Here is a 14,825-nt window from a genome sequence, read left to right as displayed (position 1 = left end):
GACTGCAAGTGCTGACCTTTATATGGAAGGAATTTTGTTTCCAAGCTTGCTCTCAGACGGCAGGAGAGTGGGGGAGAGCAGAGAAGGGATGAGGCAGGAATGGTTATCAGGACTTGTTCAGGCGTGCGTGTCTGAATGTCAGCCCTTGGAGGGAGGAATGCTGAGTTTGTGGCAGGCAGGATCCTGGTGCTGCATCCATTTACAGATCCTTGGGACTCTCCTCCCTGAGATTTATGGCCTTCTGGTGATGGCTGCGGTAGGAAGAAAGGCACAGGCAGGGGAGGAAGGCTGTGGGCCTTTGCACAGCTATGTAGAAGAACAGGCTAAGGGGTGAGTGAGGGTTGTAAAGGGCAGAGGGGAGAGCACGGCTGTCTGGGTGGAATCCAGCATTGAGAGAAGGCAGCCTCTGGGAAGTGGTTGTTACATCCATGAATGAAGCAGCATCAGAAAGGTCCTTTGGCCTTGCAGGTCCTGCAGGGTGGTTGGGAAGTACAAAACCCCAAATGGCTCAACATATATTTGCTTGGAAGATAAGGAGAGGCAGAAAGGAGCAAAGTCAGCTGGTGAAGGAGAAGATGCAATGCTTTCAGCAGGTCCTGGACACTTGGCAGGCCTATGGAATGGCCTCACCGTGGCTACGCATGTCCTGTATAATTCATCTGGGGTTGCAGTCTGTAGGTCTGAAGGGAGAAGAACATGATGGTGCTGTGTCAGAATTGAAAGGTACATCAGCAAACAGCCACCGTCCTGGCAGGACGATCACCTCTTCGTCGTGCTGCTGGCATTGAGCTCAAGTGTGCTTAGAAGGCGTGCTCTGGTTTTGTCAGTGAGGCAAGACTTAGCAGAGCAACTTGCAGCATTTCAATGGAAATCCAGGGGTCTCTCATACAGAAGATGGTGTGAAGGCACAGGATGAACCCTATGGGGGCTGGGGGTGGTCACTGACACCATTGTGTGCAGGACTTTGGTTCTGTGGCCTTCAGGTTCTCCCAGCTGCACACTGCATGCTGCCTTCTGATGGTGCAGCTCAGATTAGGAGTCATTATCATGATCTTGTTATACTTTGTGTTGTGGAGAGAGAAAAGAGCCCAAGCTTCGCTTGGAGTGAAACACAAACAGAACAGAGTGTGTTAACCGTGATAAATCAGTGCTCTGCCACCAGCCTTTGTCCCGCCAGCTTTACAGCTTTGTTTATCAGCACTTATTTTCTTCCTTATTGAATTTTGTATGTGTGACTTGGAAAAATCTGCCCTGAGTTACGATTCTGACCGGCTGATTTTTGGCTGCTGCTCCAGCTGCTTTGCTTGGAGTGGAAGCAGGTTGCACCAGTGCTGTTCCAGCAGCTGCTTCCCTCTCTTTGCTGCAGCAAAGCATTCCCTCTGCTCTGCTGGCTGCAGTGTCCAAGTGGAGAGCACACGGAGAATGGAAGGGTGGGATGCTGTGGCTGCCCAAGGCAGCAGTGTGTGCTCATGGGCTGCAGTGTGTGAGCTGGCTTCAGCTGCCTCCCAAGTTCAGCTTCGGTGTCAGGGAACTCCGGGCAGCGAGGGATTCGGTTTGGCATCACGTCTGAAGAATGCTGTGGGAATACAAGCCTCTCTGCGCCGTGGTTTTCATGTTTGTTTTCTTCCCGAGGACGATGGATGCGCCGTTGCCCCGCTGGGTCCGAAGGAGCTGCATTTAATCCACGCTCTGTTCCCTCTCTTTCAGGGGCTGATAGTCCTCGGTGAAGCATCACCCCCTGACCCCGCAGCGGATGATGCATCCCGTCCCATTAGTGCTGATGTGAAGCTGGAGCCCGGCGCAGAGCGGCTGGTAAGTGCAGCAGTGCATGGAGCACGGCGCTCCCATCCTCCAACCCAATGGGATTCACCCTTTGGGAATGCTGACCCACTGCTCTCCCCTCCCGGTTTACTTTGGGGTTAATAAATGATACGATTTAAACACCTTTTAGCACAGAGTTCCTTGGAGTACCTTTGTAATACGCATTAGCATTTTATGAAGCTTAAAAATCCCAACTAATCCTTTCCCTCCAGCAAAAGCACCTCAAACTGAGAGCAGCACAATTAGCGAGTGCTTCTGAAGATGTGACTATTAATATCTGCCTGAGCTTTACCCCTCAGAAAGGGAACTAATGATTTGGGTGAGATGCTCTGGAAGCGATGCCGAGCACCAGGTATTTATTATTTAATGCAGAAATGTAGGGCACGGAGCAGAGGAGGTTCGGGATGGCTGTGATTACTTTTGATCCTGGGGGACACACGGACGTATTACAGCAGAGGGTTCTGAAGCTGTGGTGTGGAATGGGGTGATGGTTGCACTATTGCTGGCACAGACCAGGATGCTGCTGGGCCACTTGGGCACGCTGCTGGCTCACGTGCAGCCAAACACCCCCAGATCCTTTGTGCAGCTTTCCAGTTGCTCTGCCCCAAACCTGCAACCTTGGATGGGTTTGGAGGTCCCTTCCAACCTAATCATTCCATGCTTCTGTGCCCAGAATCCGTAATGTTGAACTTGGACTATTTTCTCCTCTCATTGAGAAGCCTATCAGGAGCGATAATAGGAAATACTGTGAGGTCTGTGATTTGCAGCGGACCACAAGGGGTTATTCCAAGTGAGTGTAATAAAACATCTCCTCGCTTGACGTGGCTTCGAGATGCGTGTTTGGAAGCCGAGCTCTTTAATTAGCAGATTAGCTCAGCCCAAACCTCTCGACGTGGTACAGAGCAGGAGGGTTTCATGCAGGACTGGGATCAGAGCAGAGCCACAGGGCCGGGCAGCGGGGCTGGCACAGCATTACGCAGCATCTGCCTTGGAGCTGAGTGTCCGTCTGTCACCCCCCCCCCCCAAATCCATGCTTTAACCCCAAAAGCTCTCAGTGAATAATAAACAAGTGCTGGGACCGATCCTCTGCAGAAATAGCATGCAGCAGGGAGTTAGTTGGCTGCTGCTGGGAGCTGACCTGCAAACAGGCCGATAAGGGAGATGAATAATCAAATTTGTAGGGTTAGGATGAAAATGTCCGTTCTTATCTAAGTCAGGATGTTTATCTGATGGTACCGGTCTGTTTTCAACCTGGAAATGTTGCAGGTGGAAGAGCTGTGTCCCTTCTGGCTTTGTCCTTACACGTTCTGGACACTTGCTATATATTTGGGTATCATCTATCATCTCTGTATGTATAGGATAGGAAACATCTCTGGATGTGGTGCATAGGAAAGAACAGGCTTGCTTGGCCGCTGCTGTCTGGTTTTGCTGCTCACAGCCATCTCGCTGCCGTTACTCATTTCCTGCTTGCTCCTTTTTCTCGTCCCTTTCACTGGGACAGGAGCTCTGCAGTCAGGTATTTATTGCTCCAGCCCAAGTGCTGCACAGATCCCATCTCTTGTGAGTGTTGGGGGTAACAGCGACGCAGAATAGAGTCTTAGAATGGCTGGGTTGGAAGGAACCTTAAAGATGGGGTGGTTCCAAGCCCTGCCACGGGCTGGGCTGCCAAATAGAAAACCACAGGACAGCCAGAATTGGAAGGGACCCATTGGGTTGTGGAGTCCAACTCTTGATAAATAGCTGCTGAGCAGTAAGGAGCTACGTGTGTGCAAAGGCAGCATAGTTAGTCGAGTAGGTAGAAGTAGCTGGTGCTTGGCACCTTCTTTGAGCTGCTTCTGCCTTGCTGCAGGCCTCCTCCTGAAGCAAACCTCCTCTTCTTCATGCTGTGCACGTGGCTGTCCGCTCTGCATCAAAGCTGGAGGTGTGAGCAGCAGAAAAGCTGCCCTCGGGCACCTGTCCCTGGGGGGCTGTGCCTGGTCAGTCTTGCTCATAGGGGTGGGGTGTTGAGTCACAGCCTCGGTCTGCTCACAGCCCTGAGACCATTCCTGTTGCATTAGGCTGTCTCTTAGGCTGGAGTGCTGCTTATCGTTTTGGATCTCCTCACTCTGCTTAGAATTGGATTCTTCTGTTGTTTTTAAGCTGGGAGAGGTCTGCGGTGCAAAGTAAGGTGAGGCAGTGCCTCCTGTCCCATTCCCAGCCCTTCATGTCGGGGTCTCATCCTCTCCCAAAAAGCCCCTTTGGTCAATGGGAATGTGGGCTGTGTGTGCTGGGCTCTGGTTGGTGTGTGGGACGTGGCTGAGGGTCCTGAGAGGAATTAATGCTGCTGTCAGTGCTTTGCAGAGCAGGCTGGGTGATGTCTGCTCTCTGCATTGGGAGACTTGGGAGGTGACCTGAAGGCTTTGGTGGCTTCCAGGCCTGGAGCTCAGGGTGAAGTTGCAGTTCTGCTCCTGCCCTGTGAGCTGCAGAGCTCAGCTCTTGGAGTCACCCTGCTCCATAGCAGCCCCCCATTCAGGTGCACCCCTCCGTGGTGCGATAGGACCAGCCTGGGATGGTGCTGATAAACGGATCGATGCTTTCCAGCCCCTCTGCTGCGTGTTCCTATCTCTATAAAAAACCAACTCAGAGACGGCTCTGGATGAGAAGTTCCTCCTTTAAGGCCTTTCCTGGAGGAGAGAATAAACACCACGTTTCCAAAGAGCTGATGAGTCACACAGTGCCCTCCCACCCTGTACCTCCAGCAGAGGCGGTGGGTGATGGCTGGGGCTCAGCCAGAGGGCACAGCTCAGCCTGCAGCTGCAGGCGTGGGGCTCCCACTTGTGCCTGGGGCAGCCCAGCAGCCTTGCATGCAGGCAGGTGAAACCTCTTCTTATTGGAAGCATAGGAAAGCCTGCAGAGTTCCTCGGACAGAAGTTCCCTGCTCCATCACAGTACTCTTCCCTGGCTGAGTCAGGTCCCTGCTGTGCTGGCCGTAGCTCCGGGCCGGTCCTTCCTTAAGCTGAAGAGCAATTGCAGGGAAGATGTTAATAGAAGCGAGGCCTGATGCTTCTGGGAAGGAACCCAGGGTGAGCAGGGGGCCGGCCGGACGCATGGATAGATAAGTCAGTCCTTTTCTTTTGTCTGTTTTTATTAGCACTTGAAATGCACCACCGCCCTTTGCGTGCGCAAAGGGGGAAACCCAGCGAGAGAGACATTGGCAGAGAGTGCAGGAAGTGCTGCAAGAAGAAATGACGTTTAACCCCAGGGGAGGGGAGGAGAGAAGAGTTGTCTGAGAGCAAAAGGAGCTGCATGAATGTGCCTGGGGCAGCAGCTCGCTGCACTGTGCTGGCACCAGCTCCATGGAGAGCAGCGATGCTACAGCAAAGCAGCAGGGGTGCAAAGCCAGCAAAGCAGCGTGGCAGTCCCTTGCTTCCCCTGCTGCTGCATTTTGCCAGCAAATGGGGCTTCTGCCTTGCTCGGTATTGCAGTGCTGCAGTCGTGCAGGAGCTGCTGCTCACTGAGGTCAGGAGGGTTTGTCTGCTTTTCACACCCCAGGCAGAAGGAGGGGATTTTGTCCTGCACTTTGTTCCTACTTGCTTTCTTCTGACAAAAAGGTGTTTCCAGCACTGTGTGCATCAGGCAGTTCTGCTTTAATGGAGTTGGCCCGTTCAGGCCCTAAACCCACAGCCTGTGTGCGTTCTAATTGGGAAGTGCTGCTCGGACTGTGTTTGCACAGGTATTTGGTAGAAACACAACTGCAGCATCCTCAGCTGGAAACCAAACTAAGACAACCGTGAGCATTACACATCTCTGAAAGTGAATGTATCATCTCTCTCCTCCCTCCTCAGAGCGTTTCTGGATCGCAGCCCTTGGACAGCTTGGGTCTTTCTGCTGCAAGTACTCCTGAGTCCCATCCCACCAAGCCCTGTGGAGCACCAAGACCCGTCAATGGAGTTATCAACACGTAAGCTGCTTCCCCAATATAGATAGAGCTCCGTGCCCAGCCTGTATCACGCTGTTAGTGATGGGGTGGGTGATGGTACGAATGGTTTCCTTTTTGGAAATGGAATAATAGCTCAGTAGTGGATCGTGCTTGGAAGCTGTGCTGGAGGAGATCTCCTGCTTGAGGTTTTATGCAGCATTGTTTTCCTGAAAATGGAATGAAACCGAGCTGTGTTTACATGGGCAGGCCCTGCAGGCAGTGAGCGTGTTCAAAACTGTTTCTTGATGGGTATTTTTAATGCAAATGGTGTGATCCAGAGATGAGAGGCCTGCTTGCAGTTATTCTGCAGCAAGATCTGCAGACTATTGCCCTGCTTTCCTGGAGATACAGAGGACCCCAAATGCCATCGATTCCATTGGGAATGAGGTTCTCTCTGCGTTGTTTCTCCAGGTTGTTTATGCTAAGAAAGTCCCAAAAGGGCAGGAATGCAAAGAAGCAAAAGCAATTCTCCCATGCTGGAGGATAATGTCAGGGTTTGAACCTTGTGGTGCTTGTGGAGGTTCTGGCAGTGGCTGCAGAAACACGCACTGTGCACCTTGGGCAGTGTGAGCACATAGAAATACCTGCTCATGGCTACAGCTGGAGCACTGCAGGCCGTGGTACAACCCTCTGTGTGCCTGGTTCCCAAGTGTTGATCAGAACTTTACGTCTCAGCTTAAAGTGTGACCCCGTCTGGCGATGTGGGTGATGGAGGAATAACGCTCTGCTCCTTGTTGTTCTCTTCTGTCCTCGGGCAGTCTTCAGCCTGGCCTGGCAGAACACGCTCAGGGAGATGGCCAGGAAGCTGAGGAGCTCTTGCATAAAAAGCAGCGGCTGAATGTGGTCTCTTCAGCTTCAGATGGGACGTGTGTGGCCGCCCGCACGCGCCCGGTGCTGAGCTGCAAGAAGCGACGGCTGGTTCGACCCAGCAGCATTATGCCCCTGTCCAAAAAGGTGAGTGCTGCTCCGTTCTGCTTCTCATCTCTTTTTCTGCTCCACGTAGCACCAGCTGTGCACCAAAGGAGCTCCCACACCCCATGGGTTGGTCTGCTCTGCTTTGCACAAAGAGATCTCCGCTCTTTGGGAGTGTTTGTGGTTACAGAGAGGGGAGGAAGAGCAGCCCAGGGGCTGTGGGAGAAGTAAAGGAGAAATGAAAGAGCTTTTGGTTTGCTGCAGGTTTGTGTTATAGCTGTCATCAGTGCTGGATTCTGACACGGGGGTCCCCCCCACCCATAAGGTAAGGGGGACCCTAAGGTAAAATTCAGGCCAGGTGGTTCAGCCTGGTCAGATGGGAGCAGCTGAGTGAAGCAGGTGTAGGAAACGCAGGCACTGAGTGCAGGAATTAACACAGACCCATTATTAATACGTTATCCTTTGCTCCTCCCCACCCTCCCTTGCCCTCATGCAGAATTCAGCTCCGTTTATTCTCTGAGCATCCCATGTGAGGACAAACCATGCTTCATCCTTCTGAACTTGCTTCAGGAGTGCCATGAGCTGTCAGCTGGAGAACAGATGCTTCGAAATAGAGAGAATAAGGACAGGGCTGCAGAACTATGGATGGCACAAACCCACTTAGTTGTGTTTGAGTCAGAAGTGGTTCAAGTCGAACTTAATTACCACGAAGTTTCAGGGTTTCTCGCTCTGTGGGGGATAGGGTTTAAAGGAGCTCAGGAAGAAGCATTCTGCTGAGCAGAACAGATTCTCGGCCAGCTGAGTTGGCTGAAAAGTGGGAATAATCAGTTCGCTGGGGGTTTTTCTGTGCTTTTACCCTCATTGAGCAGCATTTGGTTCGTTTTCCATCACTTCTCTCATTCCGGCTCCCTCCTCCAAGCTGTTTGCAGCCCTTCCCAGTTGTGCTGTTATTTGCTAAGGCTTAAGGACGTTATCTCTTCCATCATTCGAGTCGTTAGTGGAAATTATCTGAGTAATACCAGACTCAACAGACTTCACGGGATCTGATTCGACGGATCCTTCCATTTCAATGGGGGGTTCGTTGGTTACTGGCTCTGCCTGTTTTTACATCCAGTTGTGCATCTGCACCACGCTGGTTTTTTATACAGAGGAGGTCTATGTAGGTTTGTATAGTCTGTAGGTCTGTGAACTGAAGGTCCCTTCTGGTTTAGGGACCAAGACTGAAAGCCTCTCCTCACTCACTGTAGGTGTCAGCTCTTGGCTGGTGGTTCCCTGGCTTGTCTGAACTAGAAGAAGGTGTTTTTCCTCCCTGACAACAGAATTGTGCTGTCTCATGGTTTTGTAAATGAGGTTTTCAACCTAGATAAACACTTTGAATCAAGTCTAGGAGATGTTGTGTGCAGGCAGGTAGTCGTTCTGGGCTGTGTTGATGCAAGGTCCAGACTGAATCAACAGGTTTGCTGCAAGGTGTTAAAGGATCAGGGCTTATTTGATGATCTCTCAAAGGGCAGCATGCAAAGGGAGCCCTGTGGGATGCTGAACTTCTCTGTGTCCTTCTCCAGGTCCACCGGAACAGCCTGGCACGGTGCAGCTGTGATGTGAACCCCTCGTGTGCTCTGTGTGGTGCCCGCAGCTCCGCAGCGCTGGAGATGCAGTACGATGCGCCGCTGCTGGAGCGCCTCTCGCAGCTGGACTCCTGCATCCATCCCGTTCTGTCCTTCCCTGATGGTGAGCACAGCAAAGCAGGGCTGTGGGGACGGGGTGGGGGGTCAGGCTGGGTGCTGACATGAGGCACCAGGGGTGTCTGGGGCTCGAGGAGCTGTGCAGCCTTCACCCCGAGGAGGTGCTGGGTGTGCTGGATGCAATTAAGACCAAGCTCTTCATCTGCACGTGCTTTTAGGAGCTGAGCATTTGCTGCAGCAGAAGACAGAGTGTTGGCTGGGGCATGAGAGTCTGTGCTGGGCCCGGTGTTGGTGTCATAAATAGCATAACCCGAGTTGGATGGGACCATAAGGATCCTTGCATCCAACTCCATCACCATCCATACATCAGACCATGGTGATTGGTGGTCACAGACCTCAGCAGAGCTTATTTACCTGCATGAAACCACTTGTGGATTGGTGGAAGTTGCAGGATGTTTCTTCGACCTTGTATGGAGTTGTCCATGATCCCGGGTGGGTCAGAGGGTACAGGAGGAAGGGATGTTCCCATTAGGCTGCTGCTGCTCCGACTAAAACCTATTGGCTGCATGAACTGCTTCCCACCCATCATCGTTTCCCTCCGACCACAGCAAGCAGGAGTGCAGATGATATGAGTGGGCACTCTTGCAGGAGAGCTGAGCTGTCATAGGCCAGGGCAGAGGTCTCCCTGTGGAAGGAGGGTGATGTTCTGCTGCTCGAGCAAAGCCTTGTGCTCACATGCACAGGTGGTAAATCCAGCTCTGCACAGACTTGGTGCAGCAGTGTGGAGTGCACGGCGTGGCTGGGAACAAGCTTTAGCATCTTCTGAAGTTCTCTGTCCCTTCTCTCGTCTCCTTTTTCTGCTCGGTGTGATTTGTAGCTGCGAGTTTGGGGATGATGTAATAACCTTGGTGGAAGGATGTGAGCCGTGCTGGGCTCGGTGCGGTTGCCATCTGCCGGTCCTTGGAAGCTCTGCACCGTGGCTGTGACCATCACAAGGGCAGCACAGTTTGTTTGCCTTTTGTCTTTGTGTTTCTGCCTCCTTTCAGCCTGGCCCATCCTTCCCCACATGTGTCAGCTGCTGACGGTGGGATGGATTTCCAGGAAGAGGCAGGAGATGAGCAAAGAGCAGAGGCTGTTTTCCCCTCTGAGCCCTCCCTCTCCTCTGGGATCTGTCTCTGCAGGCTGTCAGTGGTTGAAGAACTGCTCTCACACTTTGCTGCCCACATGGCTGGGGCTCAGTGAGAGCTTTAGCACCAGGCTCTTCGAAACGCTGCTGCCCTGGCTTTTTGCTCAGCATCAAGTTCCCCTGGCAGTGCCTACAGCCCTGTTTGCCTGTCCCGGGGCTTTCCAGCCTTTGGAATGGCTGGGGATGGATTCCTGTCTCAGCTGCTGAGACTGCCAGCAGGGCTGCCATCCCTTCGTGCTGCCCTCTGAGTCTGTACTCCTGTAGGTTTGATGAGCTGAGATACCCCAGAGCCTTGGAAGTCAGATCACAGATAGCAGAATGGAGCCACGTGCCTTTTATTCTCCCGCCAGGATATACCTGGGTGTGAATCCTGCATTACTGTGCTTCTCTCAAAGGGCTTCAGGTTGGGAATGCTGGATCCTCACGTAGCAGCTCCTCCCTGAACACGCAGGCAAACCCGGCTGTGCAGCGATGGCATTCTGTGTGTTGGGGCAGTTCTTGCTGGGGGCTGAGAGGTGATGCTGGACCTTCTGCTTCCTGGTACACACTTAATGTGAGCTCTGTTTGCTTTCCTTCCGCAGACGTGCCGACCAGCCTGCACTTCCAGAGCATGTTGAAATCCCAGTGGCAGAACAAACCCTACGAGAAAATGAAAGCTCCCAAGAAGCTCTCGTTCAAGCACAGAGCCCCCATGCCCACCAGCAGCCTGACCGACCCCGCTCGCAAGGACCGCCACAAGCTGGTGAACTCCTTCTTCACCGCAGCCAGTAAGTGCCCCAGTGCTGTTGGTAACCCCAAAGCAGTGCGGTCCGGGAGGAGAGAGGAGGATGGACAGCCTTCAAACGGAGCCTTTGGGGCTGAAGGGGCAGTGTGTGCAGTAGGGACCCTCCTTGCCCAACGCCAGGCCGTGCCCATGCAGAGCTCTGCCCGCTGCATGACGCCATTGAGCCGCAGCATCGCAGCGCCGCTGCGTCCCGTGCCCACAGAAAGAGAGGTGAAAACAGGAGTTTCATGGCTCTTTCTCTGTTCCCCTCCTCAGAGCGCTCACAGCACAAAGCCCAGGCAGACAAGGCACACAGGCCGCCCTTAGACGATTTTATGGCCGTGTCCAAGGCCGAGAGAGCGCCTGAGCGCTCGCTTGTCCAGCCTGCAGCCCATGACAAAAAGCGATTGCGCGACTGCTCATCTGAGAGGAGTGAAGGTAGGCTGCCAGGCCAGCGCTCTCGGGGGGAGCTTGGGCTTTGCTGCTCATCAGCCTCTCTCCCCCTGGGAGCAGAGGGGACGCGCTGCTTCTGGGCCTCCTCACCGCACCGTGCGCCCCAATGCTGCTCCCCGCAGCCCCTGACGAGCTGTTTGCAGTCACAAATCGCTTCTCTTTCCTGCAGGGCTCACCTCAGCATTGGCCGTTTCTGGCACCGATGGTCCTTTTCTCCCCATCCTTCCTACCTCCCCACACACACCCTTATTTTATTTGGTGCTAACGTGGCTCTTTGTTTTCTCCTCCCTTCCCATGCAGTGCTGAAGCATCACGCGGACGTCGGTGGCCCGAGCTACTTGGCAGCGGCTGCAACCCATGCACCTCACAGCCCCATAGCACGGCAGCTGTCCGCCTCCTCGGAGGGCTCCGCTCCCACCAGCACGAGCTCCCAGGGCACCTCCGGCACGGCCGTAAGTATTGCTGTCTGTCCTGGGAGCTGCTGGGCTCGGCTCTCAGCTTCCCAGCATCTTTGCCTCGCTGCTGATGGGATTCTTGGCTCTCCTCCTGCTCTGGCTTTGGGTCTGCTGTGCTCCTGGCTGCGCACGGAGCCGGCTGCAGTGACAGGTTCACTGTCAGTTCAGTCGGTGCTGGTGAACGTTCCCAGTAGCCCGCTGGCTTTGCTCCATGTCCGGATTCTGGTTACTGAAGTTGTCAGGGGATGCCAGGAAACGGAGTGGAAGAGCTGAGCACCACCAGCGTGGAGCTGCTGACACAACAACGGCTCCTGCTCTGGGATTCTTCCCCTTCCTGGCCTTTTCTCTGTGTGTTGGGCTGTAAATTGGGCTGAGGATGGGACGTAGCTGTCGTTGTACCCGGGGTTCAGCCGCTGCTTGGCTCATAGTGTGTGCTGAGCCATGCTCAGCCTCCCAGAACGGATGACGGCATTTGGAACCGTCGTGGAGCTGTGTCTGGAAGCCATCAGCAAGCAGGACCCAGCTCCCTCCCGCTCTGTTCAGCTCTGAAGTGTCCCAGGAAAGCTCCCGGCCTGTCTGTGGTGCAGCCCATGCTGGGGATCCGGGGTTTGGGGGCTCAGAGCCCGCTGTGTGCCCCTGTCCTTGCTCTGAGCTCTGGGGCTGCCACCTCCAGCTGGGTTCTTTCCCAGAACAGTTTGCTGTTGCGTCATCAGCTGTGTTGTCAGTGAGGTTGTAATGCTCAGGGGAGGCTGAGACTCCAACCAGCAGCAGCAGCTTCCCTGGAATGAGCCAGGTGTTTTTGGAGACCAGGACGCTGCTCCTCAGCAGCCATAGCATGTCAAGATGAAATCTGTTCGTGCTTCCCTGCACTTGATCTTCCTTTCTGCTCCTTTTGCCACCCTTCCCTGAGCCCATTTGGAATTAGCAGGGTTACAGCATGGTGCTGCTTTCCAGCACCCAGCTTCTTCCAGCCCCAGAAGCCACCTGTGCTGCTCCAGCAGCCCTGAGGTGTGGGCGTTGTGTGCATGGCAGGGCGAGATTTGGGGCTGGTTTTGGTGGTTATGCAGCACCTCCCAACGTGCACAACTTTGCTGCAAAATCAGCAGCGTCGCTCTTGTTCCTTCAGGGAGGTGGAGGGAGCTGCTTTGAGCTGGGAGGTGTGTGAGCATGACAGGAGCTGCAGCTTCCTGCACTGCTACATGCTCTGCTTTTGCATTTCTGCCTCTGGCTGCACAGCAGGTTTTGCTTCAGAAATGATGGTCCCTGTCGTGTGCTGCCAGTTCTACCAAAGCCCATACAGATGGCAATGGGGAAGCTGAGCAGCATCCCTTCACTTAGTGCAGGTTGAGCTCGGGGTGTAATGCAGGAACACGGCTGCTCTGGGACATAAAAGCACCAGTTCAGGTGTCAGAAGGGGGGAAGCCCTGCAGGAGCTTCTTGCTTTCAGCTTCACCCACGGGGATGGCAGCGCTGGGCTCAGAGCCTGGAGCATCCCACGTCTGTGCTGCAAGTGCTTGTGGCTCAGGGGAGGTTTGGGGACAGACAGGCAGGAGAGCACCCAGCGTCCAACCCAGCTGAGCGTGCAGCTTGGTTCTGCCTTGGAGAACCTATCCCGGCTGCAAGCAGGCTGCAGATGGAAGCTGTTTGGTTGTAGAGCAGCTGTCACAAGCCAGGATGAGCTGCTGATCCCAGCCCTGTGCTGACCCGATGGGAGCTGTGCACCACGCCTGCACTTCTTAGTGCTGATGGTCCCATTGCCGCTTCACACCGGGGAGCTGGGCTCTGTGGGGCTCTTCTCTCCCCTTTCATGGCTGTTCCCATGGGGGAGGCCTTGCAGCAGTGAACTCAGTTCCAGCACAAATCTCTCTCGGTCCTTTATCAGCCCCTTATCATAGCAAAGCCTCCGAGCCTTCCTCATGTTGTTCTCATCTTTCTATTGCAGCAGCCGAGGAGGAGGAGAGGGGAAAGCTCGTTTGATATTAACAACATTGTCATCCCGATGTCTGTCGCTGCCACGACTCGTGTAGAGAAGCTGCAGTACAAGGAGATCCTGACGCCCAGGTCTGTGCCCACGAGCTCAGCTGTGGCTCAGGGCTGTGCTATGGGGGCTGCTGGGGAGCAATGGGGCTGGAGTGAGAAACTGCTCCGATGGCAGCGTGGGGGGGTTGTGGGGACAGATGTGCAGCTTAACGCGCAGCCTGCAGGCGTTGCTGGTTGTGATTTACCCAGCAATAGGGCTGTGCTGTGGCTGCCTGCACGCTGACCTTGTGTTCGTTTGCAGCTGGCGTGAGGTGGACATCGGCGCCCTGAAAGTCAGCCCCGATGAAGACAACGAGGAGGTGAGAGCTGCCCTGTTTCCCATTGGGGTGATGCTGGGTGACACTGGGGGTGCTCTGGGTGTCACCAATTGACCTCACTGCACACGGATGTGCATCCAGCATGAAAATCCCCAAGCTGAGCCCTGTGCCTCCCTCCCACAGATCGAGGACTTGTCTGATTCAGCCTTTGCTGCTCGGCACAGCAAGTGTGAAGAGATGGAGCGAGCCCGGTGGCTTTGGAGCACGAGTGTTCCCCCGCAGCGGCGGGGCAGCAGGTAGAGCAGCACAGCTCCGCTCCTGTTCCGTTACACACCTCCCCTTCCTCCCATCACTCAGCACTGCTGCAGCGTCTTCTCGTGAGCGGGTATCAAAAGCAGCACGCGTCTCAGCTGTGCTCACCTGTCAGAGCTGTAGGATGAGATTCTCTCTTTTCCATTCGCTGATGGTTTTGGTTTGGAACTGCTCAGCTCTGCTCTTGCTGGTGGATTGCAGCTGCATGCAGCCGTGCAGCAGCCTTCTCGGTGCAGCTGGGGTTGCAGCCGGGTGGCTCCGTGTGGTTGTGCTGCAGTTCACGTTGGTGCCTGCAGGGCTGGAGGTTCCCTGCCCTGTGCTGGCTGTGGCAGAGCCCTGTATCCTGGGAAGAGGTGCTGCCGTCTCCGGCTCCTTCCCACACAGCATTGAGGTTCCACCTTCACCTCTGGGCCACAAGGAGCTCCCCCTGCTCCCCCCAGCTGTCCCAGTAGCTCCCAGTGACCCCTCCTGGGCCAGCAGCCCGTTCCCATTGTGGGTCTGTAGTGGGGAGGGATGGGGCTGTAAGTGCTGCTGTTTCTCGGCCCTCCCTGGGCCAGGCTGTGCTGCTGAGCTCAGCTTCCCTCTGTTCCCTGTAGTGCTGTTAGCAGATCCGAGTATCTCGTGCTCTTTTGCCCCACAGACCCGACAGGTTTGTTTTATCCCCATAGCAGCTTCTATCTGCTCACCTGGCCGCTGTCTCCATTCCTCCCTCAGGTCCTACAGATCGACGGACGGACGGACGACCCCCCAGCTGGGGACCCCCTCCACCCCCCAGCCGGCATCCCCGGACGTGGGCGGCTGCCCTTCCCACTCAGAGCTGTCCCACACTCACTCCCCTCGCAGCCCCATCAGCCCCGAACTGCTCTCAGCTCCCCTCACTCCCTTGTCCCGCGATTCCCTGCGGCTCCTGCCCAGCGAGGACACGCGCTGCTCCACTCCCGAGGCTCTGGATGAGCAGGTGGGTGCGGGCAGCCCAGCCTGGGGAG

General features: G+C 54.8%; 1 protein-coding gene across 5 annotated transcripts in view; it reads left to right on the top strand.

The window, feature by feature from the left end:
* KANSL1 (KAT8 regulatory NSL complex subunit 1) overlaps positions 1-14,825 on the top strand; it is a 57,769-nt gene that overhangs the window by 41,843 nt on the left and 1,101 nt on the right. For 3 of the 5 annotated variants that reach the window (XM_072356738.1, XM_072356736.1, XM_072356739.1), the window contains 11 exons: positions 1,708-1,812; positions 5,646-5,761; positions 6,538-6,733; positions 8,254-8,419; positions 10,141-10,326; positions 10,599-10,760; positions 11,076-11,227; positions 13,173-13,291; positions 13,512-13,569; positions 13,711-13,823; positions 14,554-14,797. In XM_072356738.1, the coding sequence (XP_072212839.1) occupies positions 1,708-1,812; positions 5,646-5,761; positions 6,538-6,733; positions 8,254-8,419; positions 10,141-10,326; positions 10,599-10,760; positions 11,076-11,227; positions 13,173-13,291; positions 13,512-13,569; positions 13,711-13,823; positions 14,554-14,797 (1,617 nt within the window). The remainder of the gene's footprint in view (positions 1-1,707; positions 1,813-5,645; positions 5,762-6,537; positions 6,734-8,253; positions 8,420-10,140; positions 10,327-10,598; positions 10,761-11,075; positions 11,228-13,172; positions 13,292-13,511; positions 13,570-13,710; positions 13,824-14,553; positions 14,798-14,825) is intronic. The other 2 variants (XM_072356741.1, XM_072356740.1) reach the window with 1 other exon arrangement.

Source organism: Excalfactoria chinensis, chromosome 24, assembly GCF_039878825.1.
Source record: "Excalfactoria chinensis isolate bCotChi1 chromosome 24, bCotChi1.hap2, whole genome shotgun sequence".
Lineage (NCBI taxonomy): Eukaryota > Metazoa > Chordata > Aves > Galliformes > Phasianidae > Excalfactoria > Excalfactoria chinensis.
The sequence above is the reverse complement of the archived record's forward strand: the minus strand, read 5'-3'. Positions and strand labels throughout refer to the sequence as shown.